We start from the raw sequence: 26,672 nt of genomic DNA, 5'->3' as shown, positions 1-26,672 counted from the left end.
CCCTCTCAGCTCTACGAGGTCTCTCTCTCTCTCTCTCTCTCTCTCTCTCTGTCTCTCTCTCTCTGTCTCTCTCTCTCTGTCTCTCTCTCTGTCTCTCTCTCTCTCTCTCTCTCTCTCGTCGGGGTTTAACTCCTGAAATCCACAGACTCAATCAGACGTTCACTGTAACATGTTACAGTGAGCGGCGCTACAGATCGTTTCATGGGCCGTTGAGCAATTGTGTGTGTGTTCACCCCTCTCTCTGTGTACTAAGCCAATACCTCAGCTTCATTCTGATCGTTCCACGTTGTAACTGTCGTTCCTCCAACACAATAACACACTCTCGTTGTCATTAATCTCCTGTACCTCTCAGTGTCACTGACCAACAACGTCTCTTTCACCCTGGTTGTGTTTCTTTGAGTCTAAGCGGTCTTGGGGGTCAATTAGGGGGTCAATTCTAAATCACTCAAGATCAAGTGAATTGACATTCATTATTTCGGGATTTGAATCTCAATTCACTTTTGATTCTCCCACATCATTGCTGTGGGTGAATAAAAATTCATGAAAAATTCAGTTTGACCTCCGCAACCCTGGCGTGTAGCATTTATTTACTGTGACCTTTGACCCCCCCCCTCCTCCCCCAGGACATCAACACTTCCTGTATAATGACGGACAACGTCCGTGAGTTTGGGGACGGCGAGAACGCAGAGTTTGAGACGGTGTTTGTGCTGACGGACTTCAACTCCCCCGACTACAGCTACCTGTACAAGCATGACAACCGCATCGTGGGTCCGCCTGTGGTGCTGCACTGTGCTGCCAGAGAGGAGGTACGGGGGGGGGGGGGGGTCGGTGGAAAGGGGGGTGGATAGGGCTCGCTGGTGGGGGGAGGGGGGGGCTGGGGATAGGAGTGTTTTCCTACTATGTAGACTGTGGCTTTTGAAAATAGACATGGGTCATTGAAAGTGCTTGAATTCCCCTCTCTCTCTCTCTCTAAAAAAATATATATATTCAAAAACTAATTACTTAGCTCGTCAGCTAGTAAATAAGTCTCTGTATTGCTTAACTTTACACATATTTCACAATATATTGTTTTCCTGTGCTGTGGTAGAGAAGGCGAGAGACCATCTAGTGTTCACACATTCAAGCCTCTCTTTTTAATTATTGTCTGTGAGCGGATAGTTCCTATTATATCAATTCTCATCTAGGTCTGTCTCAAACTATGCCGTGTTGGGTCCTTGAATTTGAGGGAATGGAGTCTTGAAAGTCCTTGAAAGGTGCTTGAGTTCGATGTTTCAGACAGTGTGGGAACCCTGTGTATTAGTCTCATAATGAACCAACATTTTTTTTACACGTGAGCGAAGCGATCTTTGGGATTCGCACCACCTCTACTGTTGGTCCATATGATTTAGCACTATCGACGAAAGGCTAGAGGGTCCGAAGTCCACCCACCGCAGCCTCACAACCCTGTGGGAAACAACGGGGATAGGCTACTACTGTGTACTCAACACTACTGTGTGACACACCCTGAATCCCAACAAACCCCTACGTCACTTGCAAAACTAGAACCTCGAGGACTTAACGGGTGATGCAATGTTGGAGTTGAGCACTACCTCCTTCCTCCACAGAGGACAAGGGGGGCAGTACTGCTCTGACATATACAGCCCTGGAAACGCATACAGCCGCCCCCCACCCCCCCAAAAAAAGTCCCTCTTTCTGTCACGTCTGCTGTTCACACCTAGCCTAGTGATGGATGACTCCTCACACACCAGAGATACAAGTCACGGCGGCGCAAAAGGTATCAGCTCTTTCCCCTCCGCCGGAGAGCGATAAGTAACTCAGATAGATGTACACAAGTCGTCCTGTGATGACGGCGGCGAAGGCGGCGGATGGGTGTCGTATGCAGTGTTTGATTGTTGTTGTTTTTCTATCACGGTGTGAGGAACGAGGAAATGCAGCCAGGGTGTTTTTTTTTATTTGTGTTGTTGTTGAACTCTTCGCCTTTAGTTGAGCTCTCAAACAGGACTCGCAGACTGTAGAAGACGAGCGCAGAGCAACCGATCACTGCAACCCCCTTGCTCTCATCCCTCACCCCCCCCCCCCCCGGAGATACTGTACAGTGTACACAGATCTATGGGGGGGATAGATCACCGGGTTAAAGCAGGAGCCGGGACAGACACTGGGGGAGAAAGGGCCTTATGGATGTGGCCATTATACTCTGTATGAGGAATAGGCCCAGTCGCTCCCTATCCTCCATCAACACAGCCTCGCGCTGTGGAGATTTATCAGCATAACACACACACACACACACACACACACACACTTATGCTCACACACTCTCTCACACACACCCCCGCTTGCGCATAAACACACACACGCACGCACAGGTTGGCTGTCTAGTAAAAGCACTAAAACATAATCTATAGCTTTTGATAACAGTGGTAACTGCGCACATGGATAATATGTTTCACCTATCCGAAATCTATCAAGAGGTAAATGTTGTTTGTTTGTTTGTTTGTTTGTTTGTCGTGTAGCCGCTCCCGTTCTCTGCCAGGCCGCTGTACTCCACCACCATGCTCAACCTGTCCCTGTCTTTCACCGGCTTCCGCAACAAGGAGGAAGTGGTAAGTCTTTTCCGGCATGTTTGTTCAATTTCATTGTGTGTGTGGCCTGGGGTGGTCCAGTGGTCTAGCACCGTGGCCCGGGGTGGTCCAGTGGTCTAGCACCGTGGCCTGGGGTGGTCCAGTGGTCTAGCACCATGGCCTGGGGTGGTCCAGTGGTCTAGCACCATGGCCTGGGGTGGTCCAGTGGTCTAGCACCATGGCCTGGGGTGGTCCAGTGGTCTAGCACCATGGCCTGGGGTGGTCCAGTGGTCTAGCACCATGGCCTGGGGTGGTCCAGTGGTCTAGCACCATGGCCTGGGGTGGTCCAGGGGTCTAGCACCATGGCCTGGGGTGGTCCAGGGGTCTAGCACCATGGCCTGGGGTGGTCCAGGGGTCTAGCACCATGGCCTGGGGTGGTCCAGGGGTCTAGCACCATGGCCTGGGGTGGTCCAGGGGTCTAGCACCATGGCCTGGGGTGGTCCAGTGGTCTAGCACCGTGGCCCGGGGTGGTCCAGTGGTCTAGCACCGTGGCCCGGGGTGGTCCAGTGGTCTAGCACCATGGCCTGGGGTGGTCCAGTGGTCTAGCACCATGGCCTGGGGTGGTCCAGTGGTCTAGCACCATGGCCTGGGGTGGTCCAGTGGTCTAGCACCATGGCCTGGGGTGGTCCAGTGGTCTGGTACCATGGCCTTGGGTGGTCCAGTGGTCTGGTACCATGGCCTGGGGAGGTCCAGTGATCTAGCACCATGGCCTGGGGAGGTCCAGTGGTCTAGCACCATGGCCTGGGGTGGTCCAGTGGTCTAGCACCATAGCCTGGGGTGGTCCAGTGGTCTAGCACCATGGCCTGGGGTGGTCCAGTGGTCTACAGTGCACACATATGCTCATGTTGGCATGGTTTCGAATCCGGCCCCATGCCCTGCTGACATGCCCTCTTCTCCTTACTTTCCTGTCTTTCTTTACTATATCTGTCCAATACAATGATAAATATGAGTGGGACTGCCCCCACTCAGAAAAAGAATAACATAAACAAGTTCATTGTGTGTGGGGCTGGTTTCACAGGCACAGATGAAGCCTGATCCTGGCAAAATGTTTAACTTTTAATTGAGATGATTTGTGTGTTTTTAGTTTGGGAGACCAGCCCCATATCATTACTAAGGATGGGAATCGAGAACCCGTTCTAGTTGAGAATTGACGTCAAACTCTGCGTCTGACGTCAAACTGCGCGGTGTTGTATACGTTGTTGTATTTAGTCGCAGCAAGGACTGTGTTCAGGCTCAGGCTATGCCACACCGCCTGGTGTCCGTTCGCAAACTTTGTTTAAGAAAGCTTGATAAGGGGCGCTTAGGTGGCGTAGCGGGTTAAGCATTGACCATGTAACCGCAGGGTCCCCGGTTCGATTCCGGCCGGGGACATATCCTGCATGTCATCCCTCCTCTCTCTCTCACCCATCCTTGCTGTCTAAATTTCTACTGTAACTGTCAATAAAAATGAAAAAACATGAGTGGGACTGCCCCACTCAGAATATTTTTATTTTTTTAAATGCTTGATAACATGCTACTTTATCTATTTAAAATGTGACAAACAAAGTCAAACGAAATGCAACGTTGTGCATTCGAAATGGTAGACGAACTCTACGTCACTGCCACTGAATAATAATGCGCCCATTGATACTTTGTGTTCAGTGCCAGATAGTTTGACCAATGTGTTAAAAAATGTTTTGTCAAGTGAGGTCAAGGAACCGTGCATATGTTATTCATATCTCGCAGTAAGTTCTATAGTATCTCACTTGAAGTTGCATGTAAATGTTCCTTTGATTTATTATATGGTAATTATATTATGAAGTTACTCTTTCAAATAATGAGACAACTGAACATAAGTAAAATGCATAGTTTAATTTTATCAGTATGTATAGCATAATGATACTGCTGGCTGCACTGTAGCCTCTTTTCTAAGGCAAGGCAAGTTTATTTGTATAGCACATTTCATACAACGGGGGCAATTCAATGTGCTTTACATACAGCATTAAAAATAAAAAATACATCAAGAGAAGAATAGTAAACAGATGAAAAAATAGGACAGACATCAGTCCTTCTAAATTCTAAAGAAGAATTGTTTATTTTATGTGCCAATTATATGTGATATTTGGTTCAGGCTTATTCCCTTTTGAAAAGGAGTATAGTAATTTATTCAAATGTTACTAGGCATACATGCCTATTTTTCGAAAGAAGAACAATGTTTGTTTTCCAAGTTATATCCTTTTAAGAAAAGGAGTATTGTAGCTAATTTTAACATGTTCAAATGTTTTTAGGCAGACATTCTACACTGTTCAGAGACTCAAGCGATAATAAAACAGTTGCGTTGACACTGAACCTGTGGAGGCCTACGTCTATTCCACACAGATTGATCAGGAATCGCTAAAGAATCGGACCGATAATGGTGTTGTTACTTGTTACTTGGGGAGGCTGTGTCTCAGGAGGTAGAGCCGCCGTCTAATGATCGCAAGGTTGGCAGATCGGCGGTTCGAGCCCCGGCTGGCCACATGTCGAGGTGTCCTTGGGCAAGACACTGAACCCAACGAGCGGGCCGGCGCCTTGCATGGTAGCTTGCCGCCATTGGTGTGTGAACGGGTGAATGAGAGGCCGTTGTAAAACGCTTTGGAATAAGGCGCCATATAAGTCAGTCCATTACTTGTGTTTCTCTTACATTTCTCTTGCAGAAGAACCTGGTGAATCTGGTTCACCACATGGGAGGGACCATCCGCAAGGACTTCAGCGCCAAAGTCACCCACCTCGTAGCCCACTCCACTCACGGAGAGAAGTACAAGGTTTGTAATAATAATAATAATAATAACTTTTATTTCTATAGCACTTTTCCTGCAAACGTTGCAGCTCAAAGTGCTCAGCCTTGGGCTAACAGCCCACATCAGTCCCGTGGACTGTGGTAAATGACATCCTGGGGGTGGCACAACCCTTTGGACACTGTGTTGTGAATTGCTCCCCGCTACATGTGCAGTTACTCTAACTGACAGCTGTGAATGACTGGCATTACCCTCCGTGGCTTTGCTCCTTGAGTGTTCTTTCACTCAGGAAGTCAGGAATCAGAACTGGCATAAGGATCAGAATGTCATACATAAGGATCAGAATGTCATACATAAGGATCAGAATGTCATACATAAGGATCAGAATGTCATACATAAGGATCAGAATGTCATACATAAGGATCAGAATGTCATACATAAGGATCAGAATGTCATACATAAGGATCAGAATGTCATACATAAGGATCAGAATGTCATACATAAGGATCAGAATGTCATACATAAGGATCAGAATGTCATACATAAGGATCAGAATGTCATACATAAGGATCAGAATGTCATACATAAGGATCAGAATGTCATACATAAGGATCAGAATGTCATACATAAGGATCAGAATGTCATACATAAGGATCAGAATGTCATACATAAGGATCAGAATGTCATACATAAGGATCAGAATGTCATACATAAGGATCAGAATGTCATACATAAGGATCAGAATGTCATACATAAGGATCAGAATGTCATACATAAGGATCAGAATGTCATACATAAGGATCAGAATGTCATACATAAGGATCAGAATGTCATACATAAGGATCAGAATGTCATACATAAGGATCAGAATGTCATACATAAGGATCAGAATGTCATACATAAGGATCAGAATGTCATACATAAGGATCAGAATGTCATACATAAGGATCAGAATGTCATACATAAGGATCAGAATGTCATACATAAGGATCAGAATGTCATACATAAGGGTCAGAATGTCATACATAAGGATCAGAATGTCATACATAAGGATCAGAATGTCATACATAAGGATCAGAATGTCATACATAAGGCCCCCCACCTCCATAAGAGCCCCCCACCTCCATAAGAGAGCCCCCCCACCTCTTATGGAGGGGGGGGGGGGGACCATTTATGGAGCAGGGGGGCCTTATGTATGACATTTCAATGGCTGACAGAAACCACATCAGTTGATCATTGATTCTCAGAAAATTTTGTTTTCTAATTCTTTCTCGCTTCCTATTTTGAGAGAAAGAGTGGTCTGAGTCTAAGGGTGCTTTTGTTCGAACATGAGAGAGAGAGAGGGAGAGGGGGAGAGAGAGACCTTCTTTACAGACTGAAACAGCTTTTTGTGTACCAGCATAGTGCTCCAGAGAGGTTTGGAATAAGGGCTGTTTGGGGGGTGTCTGAGGAGGAGGGGGTTAGGCCTCATGGTAACTCCTCCAAACTGGTGATGCTTATCCTTGTGTGACATGTTTATCTCGCGCTCTCTCCCCCCCCCCCCCCTCTCTCCCCCCCCCCCCTCTCTCTCCTCCCCCCCCCCCCCCCTCTCTCTCTCCTCCCCCCCTCTCTCTCTCTCTCGCGCTCTCTCCCTCCCTCTCTCCCCCCCCCTCTCTCTCTCTCTCTCTCCCCCCCCCCCCCTCTAGCTTGCCGTCTCTATGGGAACCCCCATCCTTACCCCAGTGTGGATCCACAAGGCGTGGGATTTCAGAGACAACGTGTAAGTCCAGCCTGGCCTAGAGCCCAAATAATAATAATAATAATAATATCCTGTATTTGTATAGCACTTTTACTGTAAAAGTTGCAGCTCAAAGTGCTTTGATCATTATACAATCATAATGTAATTATTTAGTCATTTAAAGGCAATATTAAAGGCCTCCTGGGGGAGGTAGACATGGGAGGACAGAGGAGGCTGGGGGAGGTAGACATGGAAGGACAGGGGAGACTGGGGGAGGTAGACATGGGAGGACAGGGGAGACTGGGGGAGAGACATGGAAGGACAGGGGAGGCTGGGGGAGGTAGACATGGAAGGACAGGGGAGGCTGGGGGAGGTAGACATGGGAGGACAGGGGAGGCTGGGGGAGGTAGACATGGGAGGACAGGGGAGGCTGGGGGAGGTAGACATGGGAGGACAGGGGAGGCTGGGGGAGGTAGACATGGGAGGACAGGGGAGGCTGGTGGAGGTAGACATGGGAGGACAGGGGAGGCTGGGGGAGGTAGACAGGGGAGACTGGGGGAGGTAGACATGGGAGGACAGGGGAGGCTCCTTTACCCAATCCTCCGATTTCTACCTCCGCCAGCCTCACAATGCTAATGTTTACACCTGTCCAATCCTCTCAGATCATCATCTACACACAAGAATCGAGGTGTTCAGGAAAAAGAAAATAGTAATAATGTACACCCACAAATACTTGCATGTATGGTGTCTGACGAGCGTTTTTTTGTTTGTCGGTTGTTCTAGTAACTTCCATGCGGAAGACGAGGAGTTCCGTACGGAGTTCAAAGTGCCGCCGTTCCAGGACTGTCTGCTGAGCTTCCTGGGCTTCACGGAGGAGGACAAGACCAACATGGAGGAGAGGACGCTGAAACACGGTACCACACCCTCCTTTACCCAACCCTCCTTTACCACACCCTCCTTTACCACACCCTCCTTTACCTAACCCTCCTTTACCACACCCTCCTTTACCCAACCCTCCTTTACCACACCCTCCTTTACCACACCCTCCTTTACCACACCCTCCTTTACCTAACCCTCCTTTACCACACCCTCCTTTACCCAACCCTCCTTTACCACACCCTCCTTTACCCAACCCTCCTTTACCACACCCTCCTTTACCCAACCCTCCTTTACCCAACCCTCCTTTACCCAACCCTCCTTTACCTAACCCTCCTTTACCCAACCCTCCTTTACCACACCCTCCTTTACCCAACCCTCCTTTACCACACCCTCCTTTACCCAACCCTCCTTTACCCAACCCTCCTTTACCACACCCTCCTTTACCTAACCCTCCTTTACCACACCCTCCTTTACCACACCCTCCTTTACCTAACCCTCCTTTACCTATCCCTCCTTTACCTATCCCTCCTTTACCTAACCCTCCTTTACCACACCCTCCTTTACCACACCCTCCTTTACCACACCCTCCTTTACCACACCCTCCTTTACCTAACCCTCCTTTACCACACCCTCCTTTACCACACCCTCCTTTACCCAACCCTCCTTTACCACACCCTCCTTTACCTAACCCTCCTTTACCACACCCTCCTTTACCCAACCCTCCTTTACCCAACCCTCCTTTACCTAACCCTCCTTTACCTAACCCTCCTTTACCACACCCTCCTTTACCCAACCCTCCTTTACCCAACCCTCCTTTACCTAACCCTCCTTTACCTAACCCTCCTTTACCTAACCCTCCTTTACCTAACCCTCCTTTACCCAACCCTCCTTTACCTCACCCTCCTTTACCACACCCTCCTTTACCTAACCCTCCTTTACCTAACCCTCCTTTACCTAACCCTCCTTTACCACACCCTCCTTTACCACACCCTCCTTTACCACACCCTCCTTTACCACACCCTCCTTTACCCAACCCTCCTTTACCTAACCCTCCTTTACCACACCCTCCTTTACCCAACCCTCCTTTACCACACCCTCCTTTACCACACCCTCCTTTACCACACCCTCCTTTACCACACCCTCCTTTACCACACCCTCCTTTACCACACCCTCCTTTACCACACCCTCCTTTACCCAACCCTCCTTTACCCAACCCTCCTTTACCTAACCCTCCTTTACCCAAGTCTCCTTTACCACACCCTCCTTTACCACACCCTCCTTTACCACACCCTCCTTTACCCAACCCTCCTTTACCACACCCTCCTTTACCACACCCTCCTTTACCTAACCCTCCTTTACCCAAGCCTCCTTTACCCAACCCTCCTTTACCCAACCCTCCTTTACCCAACCCTCCTTTACCACACCCTCCTTTACCACACCCTCCTTTACCACACCCTCCTTTACCACACCCTCCTTTACCACACCCTCCTTTACCACACCCTCCTTTACCTAACCCTCCTTTACCTAACCCTCCTTTACCACACCCTCCTTTACCTAACCCTCCTTTACCACACCCTCCTTTACCACACCCTCCTTTACCCAACCCTCCTTTACCTAACCCTCCTTTACCACACCCTCCTTTACCACACCCTCCTTTACCTAACCCTCCTTTACCCAACCCTCCTTTACCACACCCTCCTTTACCCAACCCTCCTTTACCCAACCCTCCTTTACCCAACCCTCCTTTACCACACCCTCCTTTACCACACCCTCCTTTACCACACCCTCCTTTACCACACCCTCCTTTACCACACCCTCCTTTACCACACCCTCCTTTACCACACCCTCCTTTACCACACCCTCCTTTACCTAACCCACCTTTACCCAACCCTCCTTTACCACACCCTCCTTTACCCAACCCTCCTTTACCCAACCCTCCTTTACCACACCCTCCTTTACCACACCCTCCTTTACCCAACCCTCCTTTACCACACCCTCCTTTACCTAACCCTCCTTTACCCAACCCTCCTTTACCTCACCCTCCTTTACCACTCCCTCCTTTACCACACCCTCCTTTACCACACCCTCCTTTACCACACCCTCCTTTACCTAACCCTCCTTTACCACACCCTCCTTTACCACACCCTCCTTTACCTAACCCTCCTTTACCACACCCTCCTTTACCACACCCTCCTTTACCTAACCCTCCTTTACCACACCCTCCTTTACCACACCCTCCTTTACCTAACCCTCCTTTACCTAACCCTCCTTTACCACACCCTCCTTTACCTAACCCTCCTTTACCTCACCCTCCTTTACCACACCCTCCTTTACCACACCCTCCTTTACCCAACCCTCCTTTACCACACCCTCCTTTACCACACCCTCCTTTACCCAACCCTCCTTTACCACACCCTCCTTTACCTCACCCTCCTTTACCACACCCTCCTTTACCACACCCTCCTTTACCCAACCCTCCTTTACCCAACCCTCCTTTACCACACCCTCCTTTACCTAACCCTCCTTTACCACACCCTCCTTTACCCAACCCTCCTTTACCCCACCCTCCTTTACCACACCCTCCTTTACCTAACCCTCCTTTACCACACCCTCCTTTACCTAACCCTCCTTTACCACACCCTCCTTTACCCAACCCTCCTTTACCACACCCTCCTTTACCCAACCCTCCTTTACCCAACCCTCCTTTACCACACCCTCCTTTACCCAACCCTCCTTTACCACACCCTCCTTTACCACACCCTCCTTTACCTAACCCTCCTTTACCTCACCCTCCTTTACCACACCCTCCTTTACCACACCCTCCTTTACCACACCCTCCTTTACCACACCCTCCTTTACCTAACCCTCCTTTACCTAACCCTCCTTTACCCAACCCTCCTTTACCACACCCTCCTTTACCACACCCTCCTTTACCACACCCTCCTTTACCTAACCCTCCTTTATCTCACCCTCCTTTACCACACCCTCCTTTACCACACCCTCCTTTACCACACCCTCCTTTACCACACCCTCCTTTACCCAACCCTCCTTTACCTCACCCTCCTTTACCACACCCTCCTTTACCACACCCTCCTTTACCACACCCTCCTTTACCTAACCCTCCTTTACCACTCCCTCCTTTACCTAACCCTCCTTTACCTAACCCTCCTTTACCTCACCCTCCTTTACCACACCCTCCTTTACCCAACCCTCCTTTACCCAACCCTCCTTTACCACACCCTCCTTTACCACACCCTCCTTTACCTAACCCTCCTTTACCACACCCTCCTTTACCTCACCCTCCTTTACCACACCCTCCTTTACCACACCCTCCTTTACCCAACCCTCCTTTACCCAACCCTCCTTTACCCAACCCTCCTTTACCTAACCCTCCTTTACCACACCCTCCTTTACCCAACCCTCCTTTACCTCACCCTCCTTTACCCAACCCTCCTTTACCCAACCCTCCTTTACCCAACCCTCCTTTACCCAACCCTCCTTTACCCAACCCTCCTTTACCACACCCTCCTTTACCTAACCCTCCTTTACCTCACCCTCCTTTACCTCACCCTCCTTTACCACACCCTCCTTTACCCAACCCTCCTTTACCACACCCTCCTTTACCACACCCTCCTTTACCTAACCCTCCTTTACCACACCCTCCTTTACCCAACCCTCCTTTACCCAACCCTCCTTTACCCAACCCTCCTTTACCCAACCCTCCTTTACCACACCCTCCTTTACCTAACCCTCCTTTACCTCACCCTCCTTTACCTCACCCTCCTTTACCACACCCTCCTTTACCCAACCCTCCTTTACCACACCCTCCTTTACCACACCCTCCTTTACCTAACCCTCCTTTACCTAACCCTCCTTTACCTCACCCTCCTTTACCACACCCTCCTTTACCACACCCTCCTTTACCCAACCCTCCTTTACCACACCCTCCTTTACCCAACCCTCCTTTACCACACCCTCCTTTACCACACCCTCCTTTACCTAACCCTCCTTTACCACACCCTCCTTTACCACACCCTCCTTTACCTAACCCTCCTTTACCTAACCCTCCTTTACCACACCCTCCTTTACCACACCCTCCTTTACCTAACCCTCCTTTACCACACCCTCCTTTACCTAACCCTCCTTTACCCAACCCTCCTTTACCACACCCTCCTTTACCACACCCTCCTTTACCACACCCTCCTTTACCACACCCTCCTTTACCACACCCTCCTTTACCACACCCTCCTTTACCCCACCCTCCTTTACCCCACCCTCCTTTACCACACCCTCCTTTACCACACCCTCCTTTACCCAACCCTCCTTTACCTAACCCTCCTTTACCACACCCTCCTTTACCCAACCCTCCTTTACCACACCCTCCTTTACCTCACCCTCCTTTACCTCACCCTCCTTTACCTCACCCTCCTTTACCTCACCCTCCTTTACCACACCCTCCTTTACCCCACCCTCCTTTACCTAACCCTCCTTTACCACACCCTCCTTTACCACACCCTCCTTTACCCAACCCTCCTTTACCCAACCCTCCTTTACCCAACCCTCCTTTACCACACCCTCCTTTACCACGCCCTCCTTTACCCAACCCTCCTTTACCCAACCCTCCTTTACCACACCCTCCTTTACCACACCCTCCTTTACCCAACCCTCCTTTACCTAACCCTCCTTTACCACACCCTCCTTTACCTCACCCTCCTTTACCACACCCTCCTTTACCCAACCCTCCTTTACCCAACCCTCCTTTACCACACCCTCCTTTACCTAACCCTCCTTTACCTAACCCTCCTTTACCTCACCCTCCTTTACCACACCCTCCTTTACCACACCCTCCTTTACCCAACCCTCCTTTACCTAACCCTCCTTTACCCAACCCTCCTTTACCACACCCTCCTTTACCACACCCTCCTTTACCACACCCTCCTTTACCACACCCTCCTTTACCCAACCCTCCTTTACCACACCCTCCTTTACCACACCCTCCTTTACCTAACCCTCCTTTACCACACCCTCCTTTACCACACCCTCCTTTACCCAACCCTCCTTTACCCAACCCTCCTTTACCTAACCCTCCTTTACCCAACCCTCCTTTACCACACCCTCCTTTACCCAACCCTCCTTTACCACACCCTCCTTTACCCAACCCTCCTTTACCCAACCCTCCTTTACCACACCCTCCTTTACCTAACCCTCCTTTACCTAACCCTCCTTTACCACACCCTCCTTTACCTAACCCTCCTTTACCACACCCTCCTTTACCTAACCCTCCTTTACCACACCCTCCTTTACCTAACCCTCCTTTACCCAACCCTCCTTTACCACACCCTCCTTTACCCAACCCTCCTTTACCACACCCTCCTTTACCACACCCTCCTTTACCTCACCCTCCTTTACCCCACCCTCCTTTACCTAACCCTCCTTTACCACACCCTCCTTTACCACACCCTCCTTTACCACACCCTCCTTTACCTCACCCTCCTTTACCACACCCTCCTTTACCCAACCCTCCTTTACCTAACCCTCCTTTACCCAACCCTCCTTTACCACACCCTCCTTTACCACACCCTCCTTTACCACACCCTCCTTTACCCAACCCTCCTTTACCACACCCTCCTTTACCACACCCTCCTTTACCACACCCTCCTTTACCCAACCCTCCTTTACCTAACCCTCCTTTACCCAACCCTCCTTTACCACACCCTCCTTTACCACACCCTCCTTTACCTAACCCTCCTTTACCTAACCCTCCTTTACCACACCCTCCTTTACCTAACCCTCCTTTACCACACCCTCCTTTACCTAACCCTCCTTTACCACACCCTCCTTTACCTAACCCTCCTTTACCACACCCTCCTTTACCACACCCTCCTTTACCTAACCCTCCTTTACCCAACCCTCCTTTACCACACCCTCCTTTACCACGCCCTCCTTTACCACGCCCTCCTTTACCCCACCCTCCTTTACCTAACCCTCCTTTACCACACCCTCCTTTACCACACCCTCCTTTACCACACCCTCCTTTACCACACCCTCCTTTACCTCACCCTCCTTTACCACACCCTCCTTTACCACACCCTCCTTTACCTCACCCTCCTTTACCACACCCTCCTTTACCACACCCTCCTTTACCTAACCCTCCTTTACCCAACCCTCCTTTACCCAACCCTCCTTTACCACACCCTCCTTTACCACACCCTCCTTTACCACACCCTCCTTTACCCAACCCTCCTTTACCACACCCTCCTTTACCACACCCTCCTTTACCTAACCCTCCTTTACCTAACCCTCCTTTACCACACCCTCCTTTACCACACCCTCCTTTACCACACCCTCCTTTACCTAACCCTCCTTTACCACACCCTCCTTTACCTAACCCTCCTTTACCCAACCCTCCTTTACCTAACCCTCCTTTACCTCACCCTCCTTTACCCCACCCTCCTTTACCTAACCCTCCTTTACCACACCCTCCTTTACCACACCCTCCTTTACCACACCCTCCTTTACCTCACCCTCCTTTACCACACCCTCCTTTACCTAACCCTCCTTTACCACACCCTCCTTTACCACACCCTCCTTTACCACACCCTCCTTTACCTCACCCTCCTTTACCACACCCTCCTTTACCCAACCCTCCTTTACCTCACCCTCCTTTACCTAACCCTCCTTTACCACACCCTCCTTTACCACACCCTCCTTTACCCAACCCTCCTTTACCACACCCTCCTTTACCACACCCTCCTTTACCACACCCTCCTTTACCCAACCCTCCTTTACCACACCCTCCTTTACCACACCCTCCTTTACCCAACCCTCCTTTACCACACCCTCCTTTACCCAACCCTCCTTTACCACACCCTCCTTTACCACACCCTCCTTTACCACACCCTCCTTTACCCAACCCTCCTTTACCTAACCCTCCTTTACCACACCCTCCTTTACCTAACCCTCCTTTACCACACCCTCCTTTACCACACCCTCCTTTACCACACCCTCCTTTACCTAACCCTCCTTTACCTAACCCTCCTTTACCACACCCTCCTTTACCTAACCCTCCTTTACCACACCCTCCTTTACCACACCCTCCTTTACCACACCCTCCTTTACCTCACCCTCCTTTACCCAACCCTCCTTTACCACACCCTCCTTTACCTAACCCTCCTTTACCCAACCCTCCTTTACCTAACCCTCCTTTACCACACCCTCCTTTACCTCACCCTCCTTTACCCAACCCTCCTTTACCACACCCTCCTTTACCACACCCTCCTTTACCACACCCTCCTTTACCACACCCTCCTTTACCACACCCTCCTTTACCTAACCCTCCTTTACCTAACCCTCCTTTACCACACCCTCCTTTACCACACCCTCCTTTACCACACCCTCCTTTACCACACCCTCCTTTACCTAACCCTCCTTTACCTAACCCTCCTTTACCACACCCTCCTTTACCACACCCTCCTTTACCCAACCCTCCTTTACCTAACCCTCCTTTACCCAACCCTCCTTTACCACACCCTCCTTTACCACACCCTCCTTTACCACACCCTCCTTTACCACACCCTCCTTTACCCAACCCTCCTTTACCACACCCTCCTTTACCACACCCTCCTTTACCTAACCCTCCTTTACCACACCCTCCTCTACCACACCCTCCTTTACCCAACCCTCCTTTACCCAACCCTCCTTTACCTAACCCTCCTTTACCCAACCCTCCTTTACCACACCCTCCTTTACCCAACCCTCCTTTACCACACCCTCCTTTACCCAACTCTCCTTTACCCAACCCTCCTTTACCACACCCTCCTTTACCACACCCTCCTTTACCTAACCCTCCTTTACCTAACCCTCCTTTACCACACCCTCCTTTACCTAACCCTCCTTTACCACACCCTCCTTTACCTAACCCTCCTTTACCACACCCTCCTTTACCTAACCCTCCTTTACCCAACCCTCCTTTACCACACCCTCCTTTACCCAACCCTCCTTTACCACACCCTCCTTTACCACACCCTCCTTTACCTCACCCTCCTTTACCCCACCCTCCTTTACCTAACCCTCCTTTACCACACCCTCCTTTACCACACCCTCCTTTACCACACCCTCCTTTACCTCACCCTCCTTTACCACACCCTCCTTTACCCAACCCTCCTTTACCTAACCCTCCTTTACCCAACCCTCCTTTACCACACCCTCCTTTACCACACCCTCCTTTACCACACCCTCCTTTACCCAACCCTCCTTTACCACACCCTCCTTTACCACACCCTCCTTTACCACACCCTCCTTTACCACACCCTCCTTTACCCAACCCTCCTTTACCACACCCTCCTTTACCACACCCTCCTTTACCTAACCCTCCTTTACCTAACCCTCCTTTACCACACCCTCCTTTACCTAACCCTCCTTTACCACACCCTCCTTTACCTAACCCTCCTTTACCACACCCTCCTTTACCTAACCCTCCTTTACCACACCCTCCTTTACCTAACCCTCCTTTACCACACCCTCCTTTACCACACCCTCCTTTACCTAACCCTCCTTTACCCAACCCTCCTTTACCACACCCTCCTTTACCACGCCCTCCTTTACCACGCCCTCCTTTACCCCACCCTCCTTTACCTAACCCTCCTTTACCACACCCTCCTTTACCACACCCTCCTTTACCACACCCTCCTTTACCACACCCTCCTTTACCTCACCCTCCTTTACCACACCCTCCTTTACCACACCCTCCTTTACCTCACCCTCCTTTACCACACCCTCCTTTACCACACCCTCCTTTACCTAACCCTCCTTTACCCAACCCTCCTTTACCCAACCCTCCTTTACCACACCCTCCTTTACCACACCCTCCTTTACCACACCCTCCTTTACCCAACCCTCCTTTACCACACCCTCCTTTACCACACCCTCCTTTACCACACCCTCCTTTACCCAACCCTCCTTTACCTCACCCTCCTTTACCACACCCTCCTTTACCACACCCTCCTTTACCTCACCCTCCTTTACCACACCCTCCTTTACCACACCCTCCTTTACCTAACCCTCCTTTACCCAACCCTCCTTTACCCAACCCTCCTTTACCCAACCCTCCTTTACCACACCCTCCTTTACCACACCCTCCTTTACCACACCCTCCTTTACCACACCCTCCTTTACCTAACCCTCCTTTACCACACCCTCCTTTACCTAACCCTCCTTTACCCAACCCTCCTTTACCTAACCCTCCTTTACCTCACCCTCCTTTACCCCACCCTCTTTTACCTTACCCTCCTTTACCACACCCTCCTTTACCACACCCTCCTTTACCACACCCTCCTTTACCTCACCCTCCTTTACCACACCCTCCTTTACCTAACCCTCCTTTACCACACCCTCCTTTACCTCACCCTCCTTTACCACACCCTCCTTTACCACACCCTCCTTTACCCAACCCTCCTTTACCACACCCTCCTTTACCCAACCCTCCTTTACCTAACCCTCCTTTACCACACCCTCCTTTACCCAACCCTCCTTTACCACACCCTCCTTTACCACACCCTCCTTTACCACACCCTCCTTTACCCAACCCTCCTTTACCACACCCTCCTTTACCACACCCTCCTTTACCTCACCCTCCTTTACCACACCCTCCTTTACCCAACCCTCCTTTACCTCACCCTCCTTTACCTAACCCTCCTTTACCACACCCTCCTTTACCACACCCTCCTTTACCCAACCCTCCTTTACCTAACCCTCCTTTACCACACCCTCCTTTACCCAACCCTCCTTTACCACACCCTCCTTTACCCAACCCTCCTTTACCACACCCTCCTTTACCACACCCTCCTTTACCTAACCCTCCTTTACCACACCCTCCTTTACCTAACCCTCCTTTACCTAACCCTCCTTTACCACACCCTCCTTTACCACACCCTCCTTTACCACACCCTCCTTTACCACACCCTCCTTTACCTAACCCTCCTTTACCTAACCCTCCTTTACCACACCCTCCTTTACCTAACCCTCCTTTACCACACCCTCCTTTACCACACCCTCCTTTACCACACCCTCCTTTACCCAACCCTCCTTTACCACACCCTCCTTTACCTAACCCTCCTTTACCCAACCCTCCTTTACCTAACCCTCCTTTACCACACCCTCCTTTACCTAACCCTCCTTTACCACACCCTCCTTTACCACACCCTCCTTTACCACACCCTCCTTTACCTAACCCTCCTTTACCACACCCTCCTTTACCACACCCTCCTTTACCACACCCTCCTTTACCTAACCCTCCTTTACCACACCCTCCTTTACCACACCCTCCTTTACCTAACCCTCCTTTACCACACCCTCCTTTACCTAACCCTCCTTTACCACACCCTCCTTTACCACACCCTCCTTTACCTAACCCTCCTTTACCACACCCTCCTTTACCACACCCTCCTTTACCACACCCTCCTTTACCTAACCCTCCTTTACCTAACCCTCCTTTACCACACCCTCCTTTACCACACCCTCCTTTACCACACCCTCCTTTACCTAACCCTCCTTTACCACACCCTCCTTTACCCCACCCTCCTTTACCACACCCTCCTTTACCCAACCCTCCTTTACCTAACCCTCCTTTACCACACCCTCCTTTACCCAACCCTCCTTTACCACACCCTCCTTTACCTCACCCTCCTTTACCTCACCCTCCTTTACCTCACCCTCCTTTACCACACCCTCCTTTACCCCACCCTCCTTTACCTAACCCTCCTTTACCACACCCTCCTTTACCACACCCTCCTTTACCACACCCTCCTTTACCCAACCCTCCTTTACCCAACCCTCCTTTACCTCACCCTCCTTTACCACACCCTCCTTTACCACACCCTCCTTTACCTAACCCTCCTTTACCACACCCTCCTTTACCTAACCCTCCTTTACCACACCCTCCTTTACCCAACCCTCCTTTACCTAACCCTCCTTTACCACACCCTCCTTTACCACACCCTCCTTTACCACACCCTCCTTTACCACACCCTCCTTTACCCAACCCTCCTTTACACCACAGAGCCAGGCTGAGCCGTACCAGGCCTGTAGTTATAGAACACAGCCCTTGTTGTACCTTTTTTAAAGGTGTGTGTGTGGGGGGGGTGTGTGTGGTGTGTGTGTGTGGTGTGTGTGGTGTGTGTGTCTGTGTGTGTGTGTTTGTGTGTGTGTGTGTGTGTGTGTGTGTTCCCAGGTGGTCGCTACCTGAGAGTGGGTGATGAGAGCTGCACTCACATGGTGGTTGAGGAGAACAGTGTGAAGGAGCTGCCCTTTGTGCCCGCTAAGAGGCTCTACGTTGTCAAACAGGAGGTAAGACCCCACCCCCCCTCCCCAGAGGCGGTGCCCTGAATCTGTCTTAAATCAACCTCCCTAGCCTCTACCCCCCTAGACGCACAATGATATTACTTCATAGAAAAACAGTTATTCCATCAGTTCGAAACCTTTTTTTAAATGCTAAACTTTAAGTAACTATATTCCAACGTATTGGCAAATGATTTACAGATGATTATATATATTTTTTTTTTATGATGTTCGAACTAGCTTATACATTTGACAACATTAACATAGTTTTTTTATTTTTTATTATTTAATTATTATGGCCAATGTATATATGATTCACTTACTTAGACACATGTATTGTTGTAAGCGCGGCTGTGGCTAAGGAGGCAGAGCTGCCGTCTAATGATCGCAAGGTTGTCAGACCGGCGGTTCGAGCCCCGGCTGGCCACATGTCGAAGTGTCCTTGGGCAAGACACTGAACCCCAAATTGCTCCCAGTGAGCGGGCCAGCACCTTGCATGGCAGCATGCCGCCATTGGTGTGTGAATGCAGTGTTTCCTCTACATGCATTTCATCGTGGCGGTCCGCCACGATGGAATTTCCTCCGCCACCATGCAGATTTCTCAACCCAAAAAAAAAAAAAAAGATTTAGGCCGCTTTTCAGACCTTCACAGCGCTAGACACACCCACAAGCGCGAAGCGACGCGCTTGCAAAACTGTTTTGTGATTCCTCATTTAAATTACGTTGTACCTGTTACAATGACAATAAAGATCATTCATCTTCATCAAGATGAGAGATGGAGCGATCCGCTCACACAGCTGTCCCGCATCCGCTAATCAGCGCAGCACCGAACCGCCGGGCTCGTTGAGCGGATGCGAGGCAGCTGTGCCCGGGACCGGCCACTTCACATAAAGGAAGGAAGGAAGGAAGGAAAGAAAGAAAGCCGTGCACAAACGAGAGCTAAGTCAGACCGGGACGCTGCCAGTATGTGTGAGAGCCGGACTGCCGGCGTGAACATTTGAACCGTGTCATTTTATTTAATGGACCATTTCGTTGTCTGGTACCTGTACTGTAGCAATGACAAATAAAGTCCATTCCATTCCATTCCAGAGAGGGACGGACGGACGGACTACCCTTGTTTTTAATTTACAGGAAAACATTTTATTTTCGAGTTTTGGCTGAAATGACGTCGTTGTTTTGAGCGCGCGTGCGCGTTTCATGCGCGTGCACGCGAAAAAATCGCGCGCGTGCGCGGTCAGCACTACCCGCCACCATGGTAAAAATTCCTGGAGGAAACACTGGAATGGGTGAATGAGAGGCCGTTGTAAAGTGCTTTGGATAAAGGCGCTATATAAGTGCAGTCCATTTACCATTTAAGCGCTTTGGATAAAGGTGTCTGCTGAATGTATTTTTTTTTAGATGTAAACAATGATTGGCTAGGTATAAGCCAGGCGAGGCTGGCGGAGGTAGACATCGGAGGACGGGGCTCATTGGAACGAGGGATGATATCAAACGTGTGCGTTTGAGAAAGTTTCACACCATTCCTCCTTCCCCTCCAGAGATGAGCCCCGTCCTCCCATTTCTACCTCCCCCAGCCTCCTCTGGAGTTATGGGCAATATGCTGCATGTTCCATCCAGCCTCCCAGCAGCAGAGTGAAGCCAGCCCCGTGTCATATCTTATTTTATTTATTTATTTATTTATTTATTGGAAGGATCCCCATTAGCTATGCCCATAAGCATGAGCTACTTTTAGTGGGGTCCACATTTAAAACATACATTACAAATAACATTTAACATATAAAACATACTTAAATTACAAATATCAAACTTAAACATATATGTCATACATTATACAATTTTACATTTGGCATAATATACAACACTTAAATATCTAGTTACATAAAAATAGAACAAATTACAACCATGTTAGAGAGGACTACACATTTCCATGTCGCTCCCTCCTATCCAGTCACCGATCTAAACGAGTGCCTAGGAGCTAGCTAACTACCTAGCAACTAGGTGGCTAGTGGCTAGGGGGTTGGTTTGGCAGTCATTCCGTTATCATAAAAAAAATAACAAGATAATGCACTCCCCACATCTCAAACTCATGAGTCATGTCATCCGGTGTCTAGTTTTATTCCCATTGACGGTCTGGGGAGAATATCGTAGCTTAGCTGTTCTTCCCTCTCCCAGGGTGTCAGACGAGCGTTTCATTCAGTGCGTCTCGCTGCCTTTCGGAGAAGGAGACATCAATAGGCTCTGGCCTCTGCCTCTTCCTCAGAACGATCAATATTTCCCTTTAACAAGACAAAGTCATTTCAAACCTAGCTAGTCAGCACCAGACTCAGTCCCCACCAGCCTGGATCAATTCTCTCTCTCTCTCCCTCTCTCGCTTTTTCTTTCCGTCTCTCTCTCTCTCTCTCTCTCTCTCTCTCCCCCCTCTGTCTTGCTTTTTCTCTCTCACTCTCCCCCTCTCTTTCTCTCCCCCTCTCTCTCTCTCTCTCTCTCTCTCTCTCTCCCCTCTGTCTTGCTTTTTCTCTCACTCTCCCCCTCTCTTTCTCTCTCTCTCTCCCCTCTCCCCCTCTCTCTCTCTCTCTCTCTTTCTCTCTCTCTCTCCCCCTCTCTCCCCCCCTCTCTCTCTCCCCCCCTCTCTCTCTCCCCCCCCCCTCCCTCTCTCCTGCTCATCCAGTGGTTTTGGGGCAGCATCCAGATGGACGCCCGTGCGGGAGAGTCCATGTACTCGTATGAGAAGGTAAGTCTACACATCCCCCCCTACTCTGACCTTCATTGGTATCACCCTCCCACCCCTCCCCTCAGTAAACCACTGATTGTTCCAGAACTCACCTGCCAGGTGGCGTTTTCCTAACCTGCACAACATCCCTTCGCTCCCATTCAGCCACGAGCATTAGTGAGATCGGGCACTGAGTGTCGATCACTGACCAAACAAGGTCCTCCTTTCAAAACGTAAAATTAAACGTCTTGTGATAAGGATCATTTACTGTAAATATGTCTACTAGTTCATATGTTTATATGTTTATAAAAGTACCCCCTGTCTATATACCCCCCTGTGAAGAGGCCATATAGTCTATATAAGTTCACATAATGGATACATTCTCAGATGTCTACCATTCACTTATCCCCCTACTTTTATTTATATCCCCCCTATTTATGTCTCATTCTTTTTTTCTTTTTTTTTCTTAGGACTGTTTGTTTGTTAGCACCTAGGGTTTGCATTTGAATTTGGTTGTACCTGTTACAATGACAAAGATCATTCATTCATTCATTCATTCATATAGAACAGTTATAGGTCAGCAGGGCAACTGTCACTCAAGCCAAAATGTTTTTTTTCTGTAGTTTTTTTTTCCGACAAAGCAAGGAACATTTTCAGTGAAATTACATGTTGTGGAAGAGGAGTACTCAACTGTCTCTCCCTCCTTCAATCTCCTCCAAGGCTGCTCCCCCTCTTTGATACTCAGACATCCAATCACTGGGTTCTGAGGTAAATTGAGTTGTTAATGAAATAAAAAATAAAGAAATACATTTTTTTGTTGTCCTTTTGCCCCTCTGTCTGCCCCTCTCTTTCTCCCTCCCACTCTCTCTCTCTCTCTCTCTCTCTCTCTCTCTTTCTCTCCCTCTTCCTCCCTTGCACCTGCTCCCCCCTCCCAAGACCGACAGTCCCGCGATGAAGAAGGCGGTGTCCATGCTCTCCCTGAACACCCCCAACAGCAACCGCAAGCGCCGCCGTCTGAGGGACACGCTGGCTCAGCTCGCCAAGGAGACGGACATCTCCCCCTTCCCCCCCCGCAAGAGGCCCTCCGCCGAGCACTCCATGTCCATGGGCTCCCTGCTGGACATCTCCAACACCCCCGAGACCTGCAAGGCCCTGGCCGGTGAGTGGGGGGGGGGGGGTGGGGGGGAGAGAGCGAGAGAGACAGGCAAGGCCCTGGCTGGTGAATGAAGGGGGGGGGGGGGAGAGGGAGGGAGAGAGAGACAGGCAAAGCCCTGGCTGGTGAATGAAGGGGGTGGGGGGGAGAGAGCGAGAGAGACAGGCAAAGCCCTGGCTGGTGAATGAGGGGGGGGGGGGGGGGGGGAGAGAGACAGGCAAGTCCCTGGCTGGTGAGTTAAGGGCGGGGGGGGGAGGGAGAGAGAGAGAGAGACAGACAGGCAGGCAGGCAGGCAAGTCCCTGGCTGGTGAGTTAAGGGGGGGGTGGGGAGGGAGAGACAGGCAAGGCCCTGGCTGATGAGAGAGGAGAGGAGGGGGAAGACAGGTGGGAGGGAGAGAGAGACCGTCATGGGGGAGGCAAGGGGCTGGAGAGAGAGAGAGATTGGGGGAGGGGGAAGAAGGGGCAAGGAGTGAGGAATGGTAGTCGACATGTGTTGGAAACCATTCCTCATTCCCTTCCATCCATGCATTGCCATGGTTACCCCGTTCTCCGATTTTCTGCCTCCCCTGGGCTGTACCTGGTGTTTGCTGTGTTGTTTACACCTACCCCCCCCTCCCTCCACACCTGTGTTTCAGAGCCCAGTGTAGAGAGCACAGGCAGGTGTAGGAGAGGAGGAGGAGGAGGAGGAGGTGAGTCTGGCAGGTACAGAGAGGGGTTGAGGAGGACGATCGCCAGGGAGAGGAGGAAGAGTAGAGGAGAGAGGGAGTGGAGCTTCCACCTCACTAGCACCCCCACCTCCACCTCCACTCCCACCCCCCAGCCAGGGCTGAGGACCCCCCAGGACGGCCCTGGAGAGGGACCCAGCCCCCGCCAGACCCAGGGTAGAGAGGCTCCCCCCAGCCCCCTGCAGACAGAAGCTGAGGACGGCCTTCTTAGCCCCGAGCAGACCCCCAGACAGGGCCCCTCCAGCCCCCAGAAGACCCCCAGACAGGGCCCTTTGAGCCCCAGACACACCCCCAGAGAGAGCCCCCCCAGAGCCCAGCCCCCAGACACGGAGGCGGAGTCCTGGATGACAGACTCCTCATCTTCCTCTTCCCAGGAGGCAGTCAGCCCCAGCCAGGCACCAGAGAACAGGCCAGGTGGTCCAGTAGTAGAGCTGTCACTCAAAACCCCCGGGGGCCAATCAGACACAGGCCCTTTTTTTCCCTCACTTGTCAGAAACTCGGTTCCTCGCGTATACTTCCTCAGCGGTTTCTCTCAAAAAGCTCGGGAGGAGAATATTTAAGGGGAGGATATATCTCTATATCTGTATGTCTATGTCTTTTCCTGGGGTGAGTTTTTTGAGTAGGAAGTAAGTGGAGGACAGGAGGACAGAGGAGAGGATGCGAGGAATCATGTTTCTAACTATTGAGGGAAACGTACTGATGTTAGAGTGGTTTGACAGCAGGGGGTGGGTATTCCATCAATGTCGCTAAAGGAAAATCCAGGCTTAAGCCCAATTTATACTTCTGCGTCGAATTTACCAAGTGGACCAATCGCAGTTCTTACGGTCTGCGTAGGTGTGCCGCGTAGTTACATTTTTTGAGAGGTGTGCGAAAAGGTACGGCGTAGATTTTACACAGAAGTATAAATTGGGCTTTATTCTGATAAATCTTGAGATTTCTCCAAAAAATCCAGCCTTATTTTTGATAATCTATCTTGATAGTGAGATTTATCAAAATAAGCCTGGATTTTCCTTTAGTGTCAGTGATGGAATACCCCCCAGAGAAGAGGCTCTACCTTTATTTATGTTGTGTTACAACCAGATTTTAAACACTGACCTACATAAAACATCCTATAATATAAAATATTTTGGAAATGTTTACTAATGAAAAATTAAAAGCTGACATCTCTTGAGTCAATAAATATTCACCCCCCTTTTGCTATGACACTAAAAATTATCTCACATGCCAAAAATGTCACTTCAAGTCACTCAAGTTGAATTGAGTCCATCTGAGAGCAAGGATTATAGTTCACTGTGGATTAGGATGTCACTACCAACTCAGCAGATGTCATAGTTTTCTCTTGATCCTGACAAACTCCCCAATCCCTGCCTGTGACAGGCTGAACATTCCCATAACATGATGCAGCAGCTCCCACTATTCTGCTATTGCCTTCAAGGGATGGTGTGGAAACTGCATTACATGAGCTGGGTTTACACTAAGGTTATGTTCTCACATTAAAGTCTGAATCAGGACCCGAAGCAAGTGGGTGAGTTTGCAACATTGTTGCATAAATTATGTCTCTGATTTGCGTTCTCACAGTGGATTGGTCAGAACATTTTTTAATTGCCTGTTCGTCCCGCTCTTATCCAGATCAACACGTATGCGCTGTTGTTTTCCTATGGACAGCCTCGATGCGTCGTTTCTAATCGGCGCGAAACCACCCTTTTCAAGCGGAGCATCCGTCGGCTGTTTGCTCCGGGAGTGACTTCGAATGCGCGTTCTCACAGCTCCAAACGACGCAGAGCAAAGCGAATTTTATTCTAAACTCCGATTCCAAGTGAAGCAAATGTTCTAGTGAGAACACCCCCTAATGTTCTAGTGAGAACACCCCCTAATGTTCTAGTGAGAACACACCCTAATGTTCTAGTGAGAACACACCCTAATGTTCTAGTGAGAACACACCCTTATTGTTGCAAATACAATAGTGGATGTGAGGATTTGTATTTTTTTTCCATTAACAGATTATGTTTGGCCACTTGGTTATAGAGCGATGTTGAGACGATTTTGCCTGCAATCCTGAGCAGTTTTGTTCCTCTCCATTTGCTCAGTTTGTAATGACAACTTGATCCACACTGTGTATTTGATTATTATGCAAATCAGAGATACCATTAACAAAAACAAATATGAATTCCAAAATCACATTAACTTCTTGCAACTTGTCCTTGCATTATGCAATGATGGACTCTATTCAACTTATTGAGTGACTTGTTGATGACATTTTTTCATTTGAGCGAATTTCATTTCAATTTGTCACAACAAGAGGGGTAAATATTTATATTTCCTCAAGACTCTTCAGCCTTTCATTTTTTAATTATACATTTAACGTATCTATACATATTTAGCATATCTATCTATATTGTATATTTCATACTCATGTAAGTCGCTTTGGATAAAAGCGTCAGCTAAATGGCATATATTATTATATCTAAAACATAATATTCACTTTGATATTATGGGGTATTTTGTTTAGATCAGTGACACACAATCTATTAAATCAGTCAGTTTGTAACACAACAAAATGTGGAAAATGTCCAGAGGGTGAATACTTACTGAAGGTAAATACACACACACTCACACACACACACACACACACACACACACACACACACACACACACACACACAAACACACACACAGCAGAGATGAGGAATTATATGATTGATTTATTAGGATTCAATTCTCACTACAGCAAAAAAAACAACCTGAAGGCCAGATGTAAAACTCTCCTCATTCTGCTAATC

At 49.5% G+C, this 26,672-nt stretch overlaps 1 protein-coding gene across 1 annotated transcript in view; it reads left to right on the top strand.

Annotated features, from left to right (window-relative positions):
• Positions 1–26,672, top strand: part of ect2 (epithelial cell transforming 2) — a gene marked incomplete at both ends in the record, with an annotated part of 67,879 nt that overhangs the window by 4,543 nt on the left and 36,664 nt on the right. The window contains 8 exons of the mRNA XM_080547418.1: positions 624–806; positions 2,511–2,600; positions 5,294–5,401; positions 7,060–7,133; positions 7,875–8,005; positions 19,198–19,313; positions 21,973–22,035; positions 22,951–23,173. Coding sequence (XP_080403544.1) covers positions 624–806; positions 2,511–2,600; positions 5,294–5,401; positions 7,060–7,133; positions 7,875–8,005; positions 19,198–19,313; positions 21,973–22,035; positions 22,951–23,173 — 988 coding nt within the window. The remainder of the gene's footprint in view (positions 1–623; positions 807–2,510; positions 2,601–5,293; positions 5,402–7,059; positions 7,134–7,874; positions 8,006–19,197; positions 19,314–21,972; positions 22,036–22,950; positions 23,174–26,672) is intronic.

This window comes from Nansenia antarctica (assembly GCF_963989245.1).
Source record: "Nansenia antarctica genome assembly, chromosome: 17".
Lineage (NCBI taxonomy): Eukaryota > Metazoa > Chordata > Actinopteri > Argentiniformes > Microstomatidae > Nansenia > Nansenia antarctica.
Note: the sequence above shows the minus strand (reverse complement) of the source record. Positions and strands in the feature narration are given on the sequence as shown.